Source organism: Caretta caretta, chromosome 14 (assembly GCF_965140235.1).
Source record: "Caretta caretta isolate rCarCar2 chromosome 14, rCarCar1.hap1, whole genome shotgun sequence".
NCBI classification, from domain to species: Eukaryota; Metazoa; Chordata; order Testudines; family Cheloniidae; genus Caretta; species Caretta caretta.
In genome coordinates this window covers 16,155,557-16,169,277 of record NC_134219.1, presented here as the reverse complement: position 1 = coordinate 16,169,277, position 13,721 = coordinate 16,155,557, and the positions used below count along the sequence as shown (strand labels likewise).

At 47.2% G+C, this 13,721-nt stretch overlaps 1 protein-coding gene across 4 annotated transcripts; it reads right to left on the bottom strand.

Annotated features, from left to right (window-relative positions):
- Positions 1-776: 776 nt before the first annotated feature.
- On the bottom strand, positions 777-13,634 carry CDK3 (cyclin dependent kinase 3). 4 transcript variants are annotated; one of them, XM_048819370.2, is made up of 8 exons: positions 12,652-13,634; positions 9,630-9,778; positions 8,518-8,595; positions 6,485-6,605; positions 5,364-5,534; positions 4,615-4,716; positions 3,078-3,281; positions 777-1,767 (listed from the first exon to the last, which is right to left on the bottom strand). In XM_048819370.2, the coding sequence occupies exons 2-8, from the start codon at positions 9,755-9,757 to the stop codon at positions 1,642-1,644; spliced, it is 930 nt and encodes a 309-aa protein (XP_048675327.1). In that variant the 5' UTR covers positions 9,758-9,778; positions 12,652-13,634; the 3' UTR covers positions 777-1,641. The 4 variants fall into 4 exon arrangements, with proteins under 4 accessions (XP_048675327.1, XP_048675329.1, XP_048675328.1 ...); XM_048819372.2 differs by having other exon boundaries at positions 6,491-6,605; XM_048819371.2 differs by lacking the exon at positions 12,652-13,634 and adding an exon at positions 10,145-10,236.
- Between the last annotated feature and the right edge of the window lie 87 nt (positions 13,635-13,721).

The window sequence follows — 13,721 nt, the reverse complement described above, 5'->3', positions numbered from 1 at the left end:
GATTTTTAAAATCCAATGATAGGAATGAGAGGGTTTAGATATCCCTGCTGGCCTCCAAATCTGCACTGTGAGTACAAGATCGATTGGTACTGGGGAAGAAAAGGCCAATGGTTCAGCGTTACACTGCTACTTGACCGCAGTTACCTTCAACAGCTGGAGAAAGAGGATATAGCTCCCCCTAGAGTAATGCTGAAAGAGGTGCAGGGGTTTCTGTTATGAATCAGAGATATTGCAAAAGGGGGAGAGTACAAACTTGTACACCGCTGGTTCAGCGTTACACTGCTGCTTGACCGCAGTTACCTTCCACAGCTGGAGAAAGAGGATATAGATCCCCATAGAGTAATGCTGTTTAATTCATTTATCAGAGTCTCTGCAGCCCCCTTTTTACGGCAGGTTGGAAAACAAAATATGGAACAAAGTAACTCATCTGTCCTCAGAGTATTTCAGAAAATAAAACTTAGACTCATACCAGCTTTTATTTGAAAGAAACTCCGTTTCTCCCTGCAGCGGCGATATCTTTATGTTCTCTGTCCATTATTCCACAAAACACTGTCGGATGCATCAGCAGCTGACCGTTCTGCCCTGAATGAAGAAGGTGACAGAGGGAAAAGAGAAGGCCTGTAATAAAGAAATGGACCCGCTGGATAGGCCGGTGCTGTGGACACAGGTCGAAGTTTTGGCATACAGGAGAGAATGTCAGATTCCATCACTGCCCTGGTCCAGGGGGTGGCTGAACAATTGAGCAGCCTATAACATAAACAACCAAGACTGAGGAACAGTGTTTATTTTCTTTACTGGAGGAGAGAAGTCCCACAAATGCATCAAAAACTGGTGCTAAATCGCTCAGAAGATAAACAGTAAAATATTTTCAAAGCCACCCAAGTGACTCAACTTCTTTTGTTTGGCCAGCAAAAGGGCGTGTTCTCCAGAACTGTGTGACTTCACACGTTGCCATCGTGGGAGCCTTTGGCTTCTCTTTCGCGCACGATGAAGATCGTTCTTACGATATTTTCACTTGCTGTTTAACTCGGAATTAAAACTCTAAAATTCTTAAACAATTGAATACAAAGACTTATCTAATACTAACAGCCCCTCTTCTTCTTAATAGCAATAAACAGCGGCACTCCTGGCTGTCTGCAGGAGACTCTCCCGGCTGCTTTAGGTCAAGCACTGCCTGATGCTGGGAGGGAAGCTGACAAATCTCTTTGCAATGGGCTATCTGAACTACAGCCAGGACTGGGTGCTGTAAAGACAGGCAATCTACATTGCACCAACCATCACTTTTGCTACGCTCCCAGCCAAGGGGACAAGGATTCTGAAGTTGCTCTCTAGTGTGAGAATTTAGTGTCCCCCAGTCAGTATTGCAGGCTGATGGATGGTGCCCTCAGGCCCGTCCCTATCACATGTAACAACTACCTCAAGAAGGCTCTAACGGCCCTAACACATACCCCCAGCAATGGGCTGATAGAATCCAAACACCTCTGTCTAAATGAGAACTAACACTTCCCTCCAGCTTCCTTTGTAATACGGAGGCATTTCAACCCCAGCCAGCCTCTTTGCTCAGCCACCAGAGAGGGAAAATGCACTGATGCACAGAGCTCAGCATCAGAAATACAGGAGGCCAGGGGGCGCTGCATCCTTTCATCTGCAGTGTTTCTGCAGCACGTGCTGGTCTTTGGGGTCGCGGGGGCTTTGCCAGAAGAAGTACTGGTGGTTCAGGGCTGCCTTGGCTGAAATGCGCCTGTCGGGGTCATACAGTAGCAATTGCTGCAAAAGAAAACCAAGAGGATTTGGGGTTTTTTTTTTTTTGTTTTTTTTTTTTGAAAGCAGGATGTTTAATTGAACAAAATGCAAAAGCTTTCAAATAGCGCAAGCCAATGTCGCTTCCCCTCTGCTAGACTCTGGCCTCCAAAGAGAACCAATTATTATATGGTGCCTTTATCCGCTGGCCCAAGAGGGCTTTCCTGACTTTAATCTGGTGTGGCAATATCCAAGCTGAGTAGCTAGAGATTGATATCCCCATTTTCCAGATGTGGAAACTGAGGTCCACAGACGTTGTGATTCACCTAAGGTCATAGAGAAGCAGGGCTTGGTACGGAACCCAGATCTGCTAGTTGCTAGACTGCTGCCCAACCTCCAAGCCACATGGTTTCCCAATTATTTAGAAAAAGGAGGGCACCCCAAAATGTCCTCTATGGGCTGCAGTCATGGCCCTTGCCTGTCTGAGTTGGGTCAGAGCCGGCCCATTGTGCCCCGAGCACGTGCAGGGTAGGAGTCTGTTCCAGACGAGCACGCTGGCCACACTGCTGCAGTTGTGCTTCATAGTACTCCTCCGCCCCCCCGGTTAATCACTGCCCAATAACCCGTCCTCCTGGATCAAAAAATCACAGGCAAAGGAACACTGTAAATGGTGAAATCCCTTCGACCAGCTTATGATTCCTAGAGGGTTCTACTAAGGGTAGTTTTAAACAGCTGCTCCATGACTGGAGGATTTTCTTACCCTATTTACTAAGGGGAAAAAACACTACAGCATGAGTGTGTATTGAGATTGATCAATACACACCCATCCTGCACCACAGCTCCTGGGTAGCACTTAGCAACCTAAGTCACTAGCTCTGATGCTGAATGGGGCTGGGAATCTGTTGTTAAGAACAAGATTCTATGTGCAGTCATCACACATACAGCCTAAGTTTGTACGTTTTTCAGTGTGCAAGACATAGGAGGGACGTTAGAAGAGAAAAACAGCAATCCCCCCAATACTCCAGCCCTCTGAATCTTTTTAGGTGCTCAGATACCACAGAGCTGCATGTGCTACAGGAACCTGAATAGAAAAGATTCATAGCGTTTACGGCCAAAAGAGACCGTTACGATCATAGTGTAACCGCCCAGTAGAACTAATCCCTCTTCCCATGCGGGAACCTTTGTGTCCAATGGCTCCAAAATACAAGCGTACAGTTCAGGGGTGAGGCAAAACACACACACCACCTGACCTGCTATTCGTCATTTCAGCTGAACACATTCTCCCCCTCTGCCCTGCTGGAAAGAGCTGAGCCCCTCAACGCCTGCCTAGAACTCACCGCCAGTAAGTCTCGCCCATCCCGATCCAAGTTCGGAATGATCTCCTTCATCTCTTTTCTCGCCCACCGGGGAAAGTTTCCTTTATAGTCGGGAAGCTGGGTCACCCCCGGCCACGCTGCCTCGGTGGGTGTGCCCAGGGTGCGGAAAATCCGGAAGAGCTGGTCAATTTCAGAATCCCCCGGAAACAGGGCTTTTCTTGTCACCTGGGAACAACAAAAGTGCCAGATCCAGGCCATTAAGTCTCCTTCACATTATTCCCTAATAAGAATAACGTTCGTCTCTCACGTAAGGCAATCCCGCCCATGGCAAAGTAACACTAGGGAAGTGTTTAGTGACCGTCTAGAATACAGTAAGTGTTTGGGAAAGTTAAATAACATTGCATCTGCTTGTCCTCTGCATTCCACCACCCCCACCCCGGGCTCTGTTCCTGACTCTCTCGTATAGGTACAAACACATGCGCGTTCCCCTCCGCATATTTCTCTACCGCCTGGTCCCCTTCTCCGATCCCCTTGCAGATTGTGTCCAGCTGCACAAGCTCCCTCCCCGTTGATGGCTCTGTTCCCTGATGGCATCCTCTGCTTCTGCCCCTCTAATGTAGCAGCAGCCCCTAGTGGTGGCAGCTAGGTCCGTCTTCTCCTTGTTCCAAGCTGCTTTTAAAGGAATCCAGACTTTTTGGCATGTGAGGTGAAATGCCAGCTCTCCGCATACCACAGCGTGAGAACCTCAGACGTAGGTGGACACGAGCTCTGTAATGCAGTCTTCTTCCTGCACCCAGCTCTTAGCAGCACCTATCCAAGCACTGAGGTTAAAGTAGGGTGACCATATTTCCCCAAAGGGAAAACAGGACACCGCACGGGGCCAGCCTGAGGCCCTCCTGCCACCAGCCTGGGGCCACCCTGAGCCCACCTGCGTGGGGCCGGCCCAAGGCCCGCCTCTACCCCCCGCATGGGCCAGCCCAAGAGCCCCTGCTGCCCACCCACCCACACAGGGCTGGCTCAGCCCAAGCTGCTCTCCCAAGGCCTCCCTCCCACGCAGGGCTGGCATTGCCGCTCTCCCCCCGGCATGTTCCTCTGCACCCCGCTAGGCAAAAGGCAAGAGTGGGCGTTTGTCCCGTTTGTTCTTGTCAACCGATGATCAGCTGGCCAGAGCAAATGGGACAAATGCCCAGTTTTACCAGAATTGTTGGGGCAGCCAGGACAGGGCTTCAAAAGGGACTCTTGTGACCATACGTCCCGTTTTGGCCAGTGTGGGTTAAAATCCACCCTGCTGCAGAGGGCAGTTTTTGGAAGATTTAAACCTGCATACAGAGAGAAATGGGCTGTAAGTGGGGGCTAGTTCTTGTGCTGGGGCCTGCCTGCGGGGAGTGAATTTTACTCTGAATGCACAATTAAGAAGCTGCTGACTTCCTAGCCGCCTTTTCCATGGTGTATTCCCAGTGCCGCCCAGGACCATGGTAAGAAATGGGTAAGCGTGAGCCGGCTTGAGATGTTAAAAAGAAGGGACCATTCGCTTAGAAAGTGGTTAAACCTATTCTACCATTTCTGCAAAGATACAGCCAATGCTCCAGACATCCACTGCAGTCGAATAGTATTTACATCCCAGCAAGATTTCGGGGGCCCGGTACCATAAGGTTACCACCTACAAGAAACCAAAACAAAAGCATTAGTCCAGGGGGAGACAATTATTTTTTGTCGAGGTCCAGACTCAAGACCAGAAAATTAAAAAAAAAAAAAAAAAAAAAGTAAATAAGATGTTGGGGTCTGTTCAAAAGCGTCTGGTGGTCCAGATCTGGCCCACGATGCACCTATTGACTACCCCTTCTTTAGTCTAGTTTCACTTGGCAGGTACACACAGTTCACTGCTCTTAGCAAGGGACAGTTCCTGCTGTGTTCAACTTGGAAAGATTCTTTATGTACAACATCCATCTATGCCCTTTCCAACCACACAGGAAGTGTCATGTAATCAACAGGGCAGGCCACTGTAGTGAACGATACACAGATTTTACAGTGATGGGCGTATCAGAAATTCATAGATTACATTATTTTTCATAGGAGTCAAATAATTCAGATTAGATAAACCAGAGAGAGAGATTTCAGAGTAACAGCCGTGTTAGTCTGTAAATTCGCAAAAAGAAAAGGAGTACTTGTGGCACCTTAGAGACTAACCAACTTATTTGAGCATGAGCTTTCGTGAGCTACAGCTCACTTCATCGGATGCAGAGAGAGAGAGTGGCACTAAAATACCCAGGTGAAGGCACCTTAGATCAAATGGGACACAGCCATTACCTCGTGAGTGTAAGTCCGCAGTGGAACCCCGAAGGCTCTAGCCAGACCAAAATCTGCCAGTTTGATGGCTCCCACTTCATTGATAAGCAAATTCTGAGGCTTTAAGTCTCTATGAATGACTCTGTGCGAGTGACAGAAATTCACACCCTGCAGCAGCTGGAACAGATAGCTCTAAAAGGAGAGATTTCAGACATCCATGCAATGAGACAATGTGGAAAACTGGGCTTGTTTAAATTACAACCTTTGAAATACGGTAGATCTTCATTAAGGAAGTGTCCAACGTCTGTACGGAAAATATTTCACAGTTGCAAAATAACTTCAAAAAAGAACTAGATAAATTCATGGAGGATAGGTCCATCAATGGCTATTAGCCAGGATGGGCAGGAATGATGTCCCTCGCCTCTGTTTGCCAGAAGCAGGGAATGAGCGACAGGGGATGGATCACTTGATGATGACCTGCTCTGTTCATTCCCCTCTGGGGCACCTGGCATCGGCCACTGACGGAAGACAGGATACTGGGCTAGATGGACCTTTGATCTGACCCAGCAGGGCCATTCTTATGTTCTTAACTTCTCCCCCACAGCCCAGATACTGTCACTCCAGCTCCATCCAAGCCCACGACAGAGGTTCTGACCACAACCCAGCAAGACGCTGAAATGTTCCTGTCCCTGCTGTCTCGGGGAGGGAAGGAGTCAAATCCACGGTGTGCTGACACTGATACTGCCAGCAGCGTGTTGCTCATTATAAAAATAATTAGCAGTAGCTCCCTGGACTGTCTCCCCCAACTTCACTTTGTTTTGTTGTTGGTCCACCAAGCTGAGAAGTCTGGAAATGGCTAGGAAATTAACGAACCAGACAATACTGTCTAGAATTGTTCAGATCAAACAGCACCTTGGGCCTGACTTGCAGAGGTGCTGAGCTCTCACAGCTCCCACTGCTTTCCGTGGGAGTCAGTTAATTACTATGGCAGCTTACCAACAATTTCCGCTATCGCTATAAAGTCTAACACACAGCTGAGCAGTTCTGGGTCCATCCAGCAGAGGGCAGCAGGTATAAACACGGCCTTAACCGCCTGTAGGTATTTTGCCAAGGTGGCACTCTTACTTCTCTAAACTTTGTACCTTTACCAAACTTAACGGGAGCTCCCCTGTCCGAGACGAGTCCATGTACTTTTTCAAGTCCTGATTCAGATACTCAAACACCAGATACAGCTTCTTCTGACTGTGCACAACATCTAGAAGCCTAAGAACAAAACACAACCACAACCTGTCTTATTAAAAACAGTCCCGACCAGCTTTATACAGCAGTGCTCCAAACCGATACTTATTTCTGTAACGAAAGAAGCGGTAGAACAGGACAGTGGGTAATATATATAGGGTTCTCTTCTAGCAATCCCTCTGCTAGCTTCTTTTCCTCAGCAGCTGAATAGAATAGGATTTATTTGAAATGCCTCGCGCCTTACTAGCTATTATCTAACTTCTCTACATTATATTAGCAGCAGCTAGTTTGTAAATGGGACAATAGGGCCAGATCTCCAATTTGTGTAACTTGGCATAGCTCCATTGAAAGGCAGAGCTATGCCAGTTGAGGAGCTGGCCATTTGTGTCTGGTAAGACTGGAGGGAAGAGTTGGGGGGGGGGAGGGGGCAAACCAGCCTGCATGTGAATGGACATTCCTGAAAAGAACAAGGACAGCCTGATGAAAGCAAAAATGTAGCCAATACACATTAGGTGGGTCGTGGTGGATTCTCCATCACTGACCATTTTTAAATCCAGATGGGAGCTCGGCTCTCGGAATTATTGTGGGGCAGTTCTCCGGCCTGGGCTGGACAGGAAGTCAGACTAGATGATCACAACGGTCCCTTCTGGCCTTGGAATCTATTGGTACATCGACACGGCAATACAAATCCCACAGCACCGAGTCTTGGAACCTGGGTCAGCTGACTTGGGCTTCCAGGGCTCGGGCTGCAGCTCCGTAAAACTGCAGTGTAGATGTGCAGCCTTGGCTCTGAGACCCTCGCCCCCTCGTGGGTTCTCCAGGCCTGAGCACGGACGTCTACACTGCAGATTTATAGCCCCCGTGAGCCTGAGTCTGCTGACCCGGGCTGGCTGTGGCTCTTTCATGAATGTGTAACTGTACTTCGAATCTCGTTAAGGGTAACTGTCACCTGCAGCCCTCTGCTGCTGCTGCTCTCCAAAATAGCAACTCCTGAGCGGCAGCTCTGGCCTGGATTTTAAGGAGGGGAGAGGAAATCTCACTTGCGAAGGTCTTTCAGAAAGGAGTAAGCCTTGGCCAGGAAAGCTTGGCTAATGCTGAGGAAAGGGGCGAAGTTAACCAACCCGCCGAGAGTTGGAACCCTGCTGTAAGACACCCTGGTGTCTTTCATAGCCAAAGCATGGCATTCGGTTCCCTTAGCCATCTATCTCCACTTCTGTTTGTTTCGTGTCTGATTGTCAACACCCAGACATATTTTTACATCATGTTTCCTGCATTTGAATTTTTCCACCCAAGTCTCGCAGCCACAATCGTCTTCTCCATTAGCTCAGCAAGGTGACCACGTTTTAAAAAAAACAAAAACACTAAGGAAATTTCCAGGGGGAAAAAACGTTTAAGATGCCCAGTGGAGAAAAAGGCTGTTAAGTTCTCTACTGCACTAATGCAACCGCAGAAGGAAAAAACACATGAAGACTACGGACTTGTAAACGTGCTCCACTTTGAACGCTAATTCACGCTCTTCACCGCGATTGTTCATCTGATTTTTAAGGTCCAGACACTTCTTAATGTGCTTCTGTGTCTAAAAATACAATCCATCAACCGGAACTGTGGCCTTTTCCGTTGTCCTGTGTCAGGGTAATGACTGTATAACACTCAGGGACTTTGATCGGCACTTACTGTTTGAAAAATAGCCAAGTGAGTGGTTATGGCGGAGAGCAAGCAGAAAACCATTTTTTTATAAGTGACTGACTGGGAAATGCCTTGTCCGTTGCCTTTTTATCAACAACCCTTTTACTTGGCACGCACAAAGCTGGGAGACGTTTGTTTACATCTTTATTCTCCTCAGCTTGACTCAACTGCACTTGATCAGTTGTGAATGAGTCGTATTGCAATGACCTGACTGCCCCAAGTCCATGGCCAGACTGAGTGCTTCTCTTACCTCACAATGTTTGGATGCTTAAGCTCTTTGAGCAGAGAGATTTCTCGGATTGCTGTACTCGGAACCCCTTCTGTCTCCCTGTGGGGAAAACAGACTTTATTGCAATCCCATTATTTCCTGGGTGACATTAGCAGGTAAATGCCAATTCAGCTGGTCATGTGGCTCAAGGACATCTTCCTTTCCGACATTTCTTTTTGGTGGATACCCACAGGGGCTTCGGACAGAAAATATAAGGTTTCTCGATCTAGGACCCTCTCCATATATATCTAGACAACTTAGGCCGAGATTTTCAGGAGAGCTCAGGATCAGATTTTCAAGTGCTCAGCACACATAACTGAGGCCAGCTTTTCAAAAGAGCTCAGTCATACATGTCATCGTGGGTGAGGAGTGCTCCTGAAAATCTGGCCTTTCTTTATACGGCTGAGGGAGAGCCCCAAGCCCTGGTTGTCCCATTGGCATGCGCAAAGTCAACCTAGCCAAGTTCCAACAAGTGTTGGCCCTGGTTTGAGGCTGTCCATGCTAGGGAGAGAACGGCTTTAAAACCAGCTTGGGAAGGAGCACGCAGAGGGGAATGTTATGACGAGGAGTGTAAAGCAGGCCAGTTTCTGTGCCACAGAAACTGATCTTAGAATATTTGTTCTCAGACTGACGCATGTTTCCCATTCCTGTCAGGGAGCTTTTAGCTTGTCATGCTGATCAGTGAGTTTGAATGAGGCGTGAGGATTGTGTGCAGTTAAGAAGGTTAGGCCTTGTCTACAGTGAAGCATAAACAGGCCTGGCTAGATTATGATTCTCGAGTATGGTTTGGGCACAGCTGTGCTTGATAACGATTTCAAGCTTGACTGGAGAGAGCACTGTTTGCTGCTCCCTTACAGACCGGGTTTTTATCCTAAGGGGACTAAACTGTGCTATAGACAGGCTCAGCAGGGCACTATCGTGGCTTCTTACTGCTGTGATGTGGGTTGCCTAACCATGTTACAACAGTAGCTGTGTTGGGAAAACATATCAGACAAGGTTACAAACCCTAGCGTTGGCATGACCCTAGAGGTCTGGCTTCAGGGTGGAAAGTGTAAGCTGGACCCTGGTTGGGAGCGTGGATTTCAGACACTCACGAATCCAGACGGATCTTCTTCAGAGCCACCAGCTGGCCTGTCCGTTTGTTCCTTGCCTTGTACACCACTCCGTAGGTGCCTTCCCCAATCTTCTCCACCTTCTGGAACACATCCTGGAACGTGTCCATGGTCCGTCGGCAGGCTTGTCACTGAAACATTCCTCCATTCATTAGTCAGAGTCCCCCTTTGCCATTTCAGTCCCACACATTTTAACATTACCCTCTGCTGTGGAGTACCAACAAGCCCCGCCCTTCAATGGACATCCCAGGAACTGAAGGTAGTATGGGATGGGAAAAGGTGTTGGAATTGCATTAACCCCTCCCCGAGCAATACCCCATCCGTTCCCTAACCCCTGCAAAGAAAACTCCCCTTAATAATACCCCACATTGTAACCACATTCAACAGCCTAGAGACATGTCTCATGGCAGTGCTAGTCTATAAACAAACGTGCACATCCCAAGCTGTGCCACATACTATACAAAGGCAGGGAAGAGGTTTGCCCCCCAGTGCAATACCTCCAAGCTGTTTCAATCCAGTGCATCTAGCAATTCACAAATACCCTGGGTTCAAGTTCTCATGCACACGTCAGCAACTAAATACCCCTCCTGAATTAAATAATACAGTTATTAGGCGAATACGTTGGAGAAAATGACTAGTCAGAGGACTGGATTGATCCTGGCCATCTAAGATCAGTCTCTTTCTCTCTCTCTCTCTCTCTCTCTCTCTCTCTCTCAAAAATGCCTGTCTCCAGTGTCCTCCTGTGACTTTGAACAAGCCACTTACTTACCCTGCCTCACCTTCCCCTTCTGTCAAATGGGCTTGAGGGCTGTGAGAATGAGTTACGAATTAAAAGCCCTCTTAGTGCTAATTATTACTGCTGTTTACATCTTATCAGTTCAATACCATCTGCTCTATTTTCAACCAACAGTCTCCTAATTAGGCGTACAACCATTTGTCGTTTCCCAGCCCGAGTAGCCCCAGCCCTCCCTGTATTAAACTTCCTAAAGACGACTCTGATGGCCTGTAGAAAATGGTCCAGCTTCAAGCGTGTCCCTTGTGATGGCCCACATTTACTGTATTGCTCTTCCCCCTGTATTTTCTATGGCTAGCATTTCTCCATGAAAACTGGACTCTGCAGCCTGTGGGGAAAGAGATCTAATACTTTAAAGATGGATTTGCCATAATATACATAATATACCAGCTTTCCTTCAATATTTAACTTAAATACTGTGAGGTTGGAGGGTAGGTTTTAAGGCAGGCAGGCAGCCCCTCCTAGGCAGGCTAGGCAGTTTCTGCACTCAGTTTCCTGCATCCAGTGTGAAATGGCTGTCTCCCCTCCATGCCCACTGTATGCTCCTGCCCACATGCTCGTCTCACCTTCTCAATGTAGCCTTCCTGCTGATCTACAGGGTTGCCAAAGGGTCAAAATTGATTCCACTCTCATGCCCAGGTCATTTGACCACTAGGGGGAGACATGCTATAGTGTCTGAGTTACAAGCAAATGCATTTGCTGGTGCTGGCCACTGCTGGGGCAAGAGGAGGAAAGAATTTTGTCCCTCTAAGTGGCATTCACACCCTTCCAGCTGTTAGCCGGCTGGGGAGGATGGCAACCCAGACAAGGGTCACAAGCAGAATTGCAGTGGAAGAAATGTAACATGATGGGGGATCAACTTTGGTATCCCGTTTTCCACAATCTTCAGTATAATGGCGAACAAAATAGGTATGATAATAAAAGTGGGAGATCGACAGCGACTGTCCAAGAAACAAGTCCCTTAGGGGCTCATCCTCCATACTGCAGGACAGCTGAGAACAGTGCAGGGACAGAGCGTACGCTCCTTGGGGCAGGGAGTCGCTCTTTGTTCTGTGTTAATACGGCACCTAGCACAATGGAGTCCTGGTCCGTGACCGGAGCGCCTCGGCACGACCATAATACAAATAACTTTAATAAACACCTTTATGCCTTGCAAAATGGTCAGCAAACATCTACCAGCCCAAGCAGACTCTGTCTGCCCTTAGTAAGATGATGGGGAGGGAGAAGATTTTTTCTTTTACTTACCAGTCCAAAAAAAAATTTGATTTTGGCTTGCAGTATTCTGTAAGGCTGCCTCAAGAGGCTCTCAATTCCAATGTATAGCAAAGGGAAGAGGCCTCTTTATGCCACATTTACTGTATTAGTCACGGTTCTATTCCTTGGCAACTCTCTCCCATGACCTCCGACTATGTGAAATGGCAAGGCATACATGGGTGGTACACTCCATTGACTGCACAGATCTTTGGCATGGAGGGCAAGGCTGTAAGACTAATGACCTAAAATGTCCTCAGTTGTAGCACAGCTGGGCTAGTAGCTTAAAAACTAATAGCCCAAATTAAGATGGTTCAGGCCACCCACAAAATAATTGTATCTGAACGTTACTAGTAAATTGTAATGTCTGCATGCTCTAGTCCAGGCCTTTGGGAGAACTAGAATACCTTTCAAGACTCCATCTCAGGTTTTATAGTGAGCCCAGTGCACATGAAGACAAGGCTTAATAACTGTGTGAATAAACATACAAGATAGTGAGCTTCATAAATTATAGGCAAGTCTCAGGCTTTGGTTTCAGGCACCAGGTAATGTGGAACCTAATATATACCTAGCTCCCTCTGGCTTCCATATTGGGAATTCTCTAGCTAGATTTCAGAGAGGTAGCAGTGTTAGGGTGTATCAGCAAAAACAACGAGGAGTCCTTGTGGCACCTTAGAGACTAACACATTTATTTGGGCATAAGCTTTCGTGGGCTAGAACCTACTTCATCAGATGCATCTAGCTAGAGTTTCTTTTATTGTACATCACCACAGATTCTACAAGCCAAACAAGTAACTGAAGTGCAAAGTGTTGTCCAGTTGGATGTCACAGTGAATGCTGCTCCCCACCTCTCCTTGGGAGGTTATCTAGAGCAGTTGAGTTTTGTTTTTGTTTTTTATTCCCCTCCCACAGACATTCTCTTTCCTCGCCCCATGTTAATGTTTGTCTGTCTTCACTTACAGCTGTATGGCTTTGGTAAACAGATGGGTCTTGCAGTGTGTTTTGAAGGTAGACAAGCCTTGATGTAGTCTCACGTCGTCCTCGTCCCGTAGCTCTTCCAAAGCCAGGTACCCTTGAAAGAGACCCATTATTAAAGAACAACACCCTGACTCAGTTCCCCCGTGTCTTCAGTAGAATTACAGCAGGGATGAATTCAGGCCCCTTGTCATAAATATAAAGGGAATGGTAACCACCTTTCTGTATACAATGCTATAAAATCCCTCCTGGCCAGAGGCAAAATCCTTTTACCTGTAAAGGTTTAAGAAGCTAAGGTAACCTCGCTGGCACCTGACCCAAAATGACCAGTGAGGGGACAAGATACTTTCAAATCTGGGGCGGGGGGGAGAAAGGTTTTTGTCTGTCTGTCTGATACCTTTGCTGGGAATAGATCAAGGATGCAAGCCCTTCAACTTCTGTAAAGTTAGTAAGTAATCTAGCTCGAAAATGCACTAGGTTTTCTTTGTTTGGCTTGTAAATTCGCTGTGCTGGGGGGAATGTGTATTCCTGGTTTTGTGTCTTTTTGTAACTTAAGGTTTTGCCTAGAGGGATTCTCTATGTTTTGAATCTGATTACCCTGTAAAGTATTTACCATGCTGATTTTATAGAGGTGATTCTTTTACCTTTTCTTTAAATAAAATTTTTCTTTTAAGAACATGATTGATTTTTTCATTGTTCTTAATATCCAAGGGTTTGGGTCTGTGTTCACCTGTACCAATTGGTGAGGATATTATTATCAAGCCTTCCCCAGGGAAGGGGATGTAGGGCTTGGGGGGATATTTTGGGGGAATAGGACTCCAAGTGGTCCTTTCCCTGTTCTTTGTTAAAGCACTTGGTGGTGGCAGCATACTGTTCAAGGCCAAGGCAAAGTTTGTACCTTGGGGAAGTTTTTAACCTAAGCTGGTAAGAATAAGCTAAGGGGGTCTTTCATGCGGGACCCCACATCTGTACCCTAGAGTTCAGAGTGGGGAGGGAACCCTGACACCCCTTAACAAGAATGTAGTTTTTAATCACTAACAGAACCAGGCTGCATG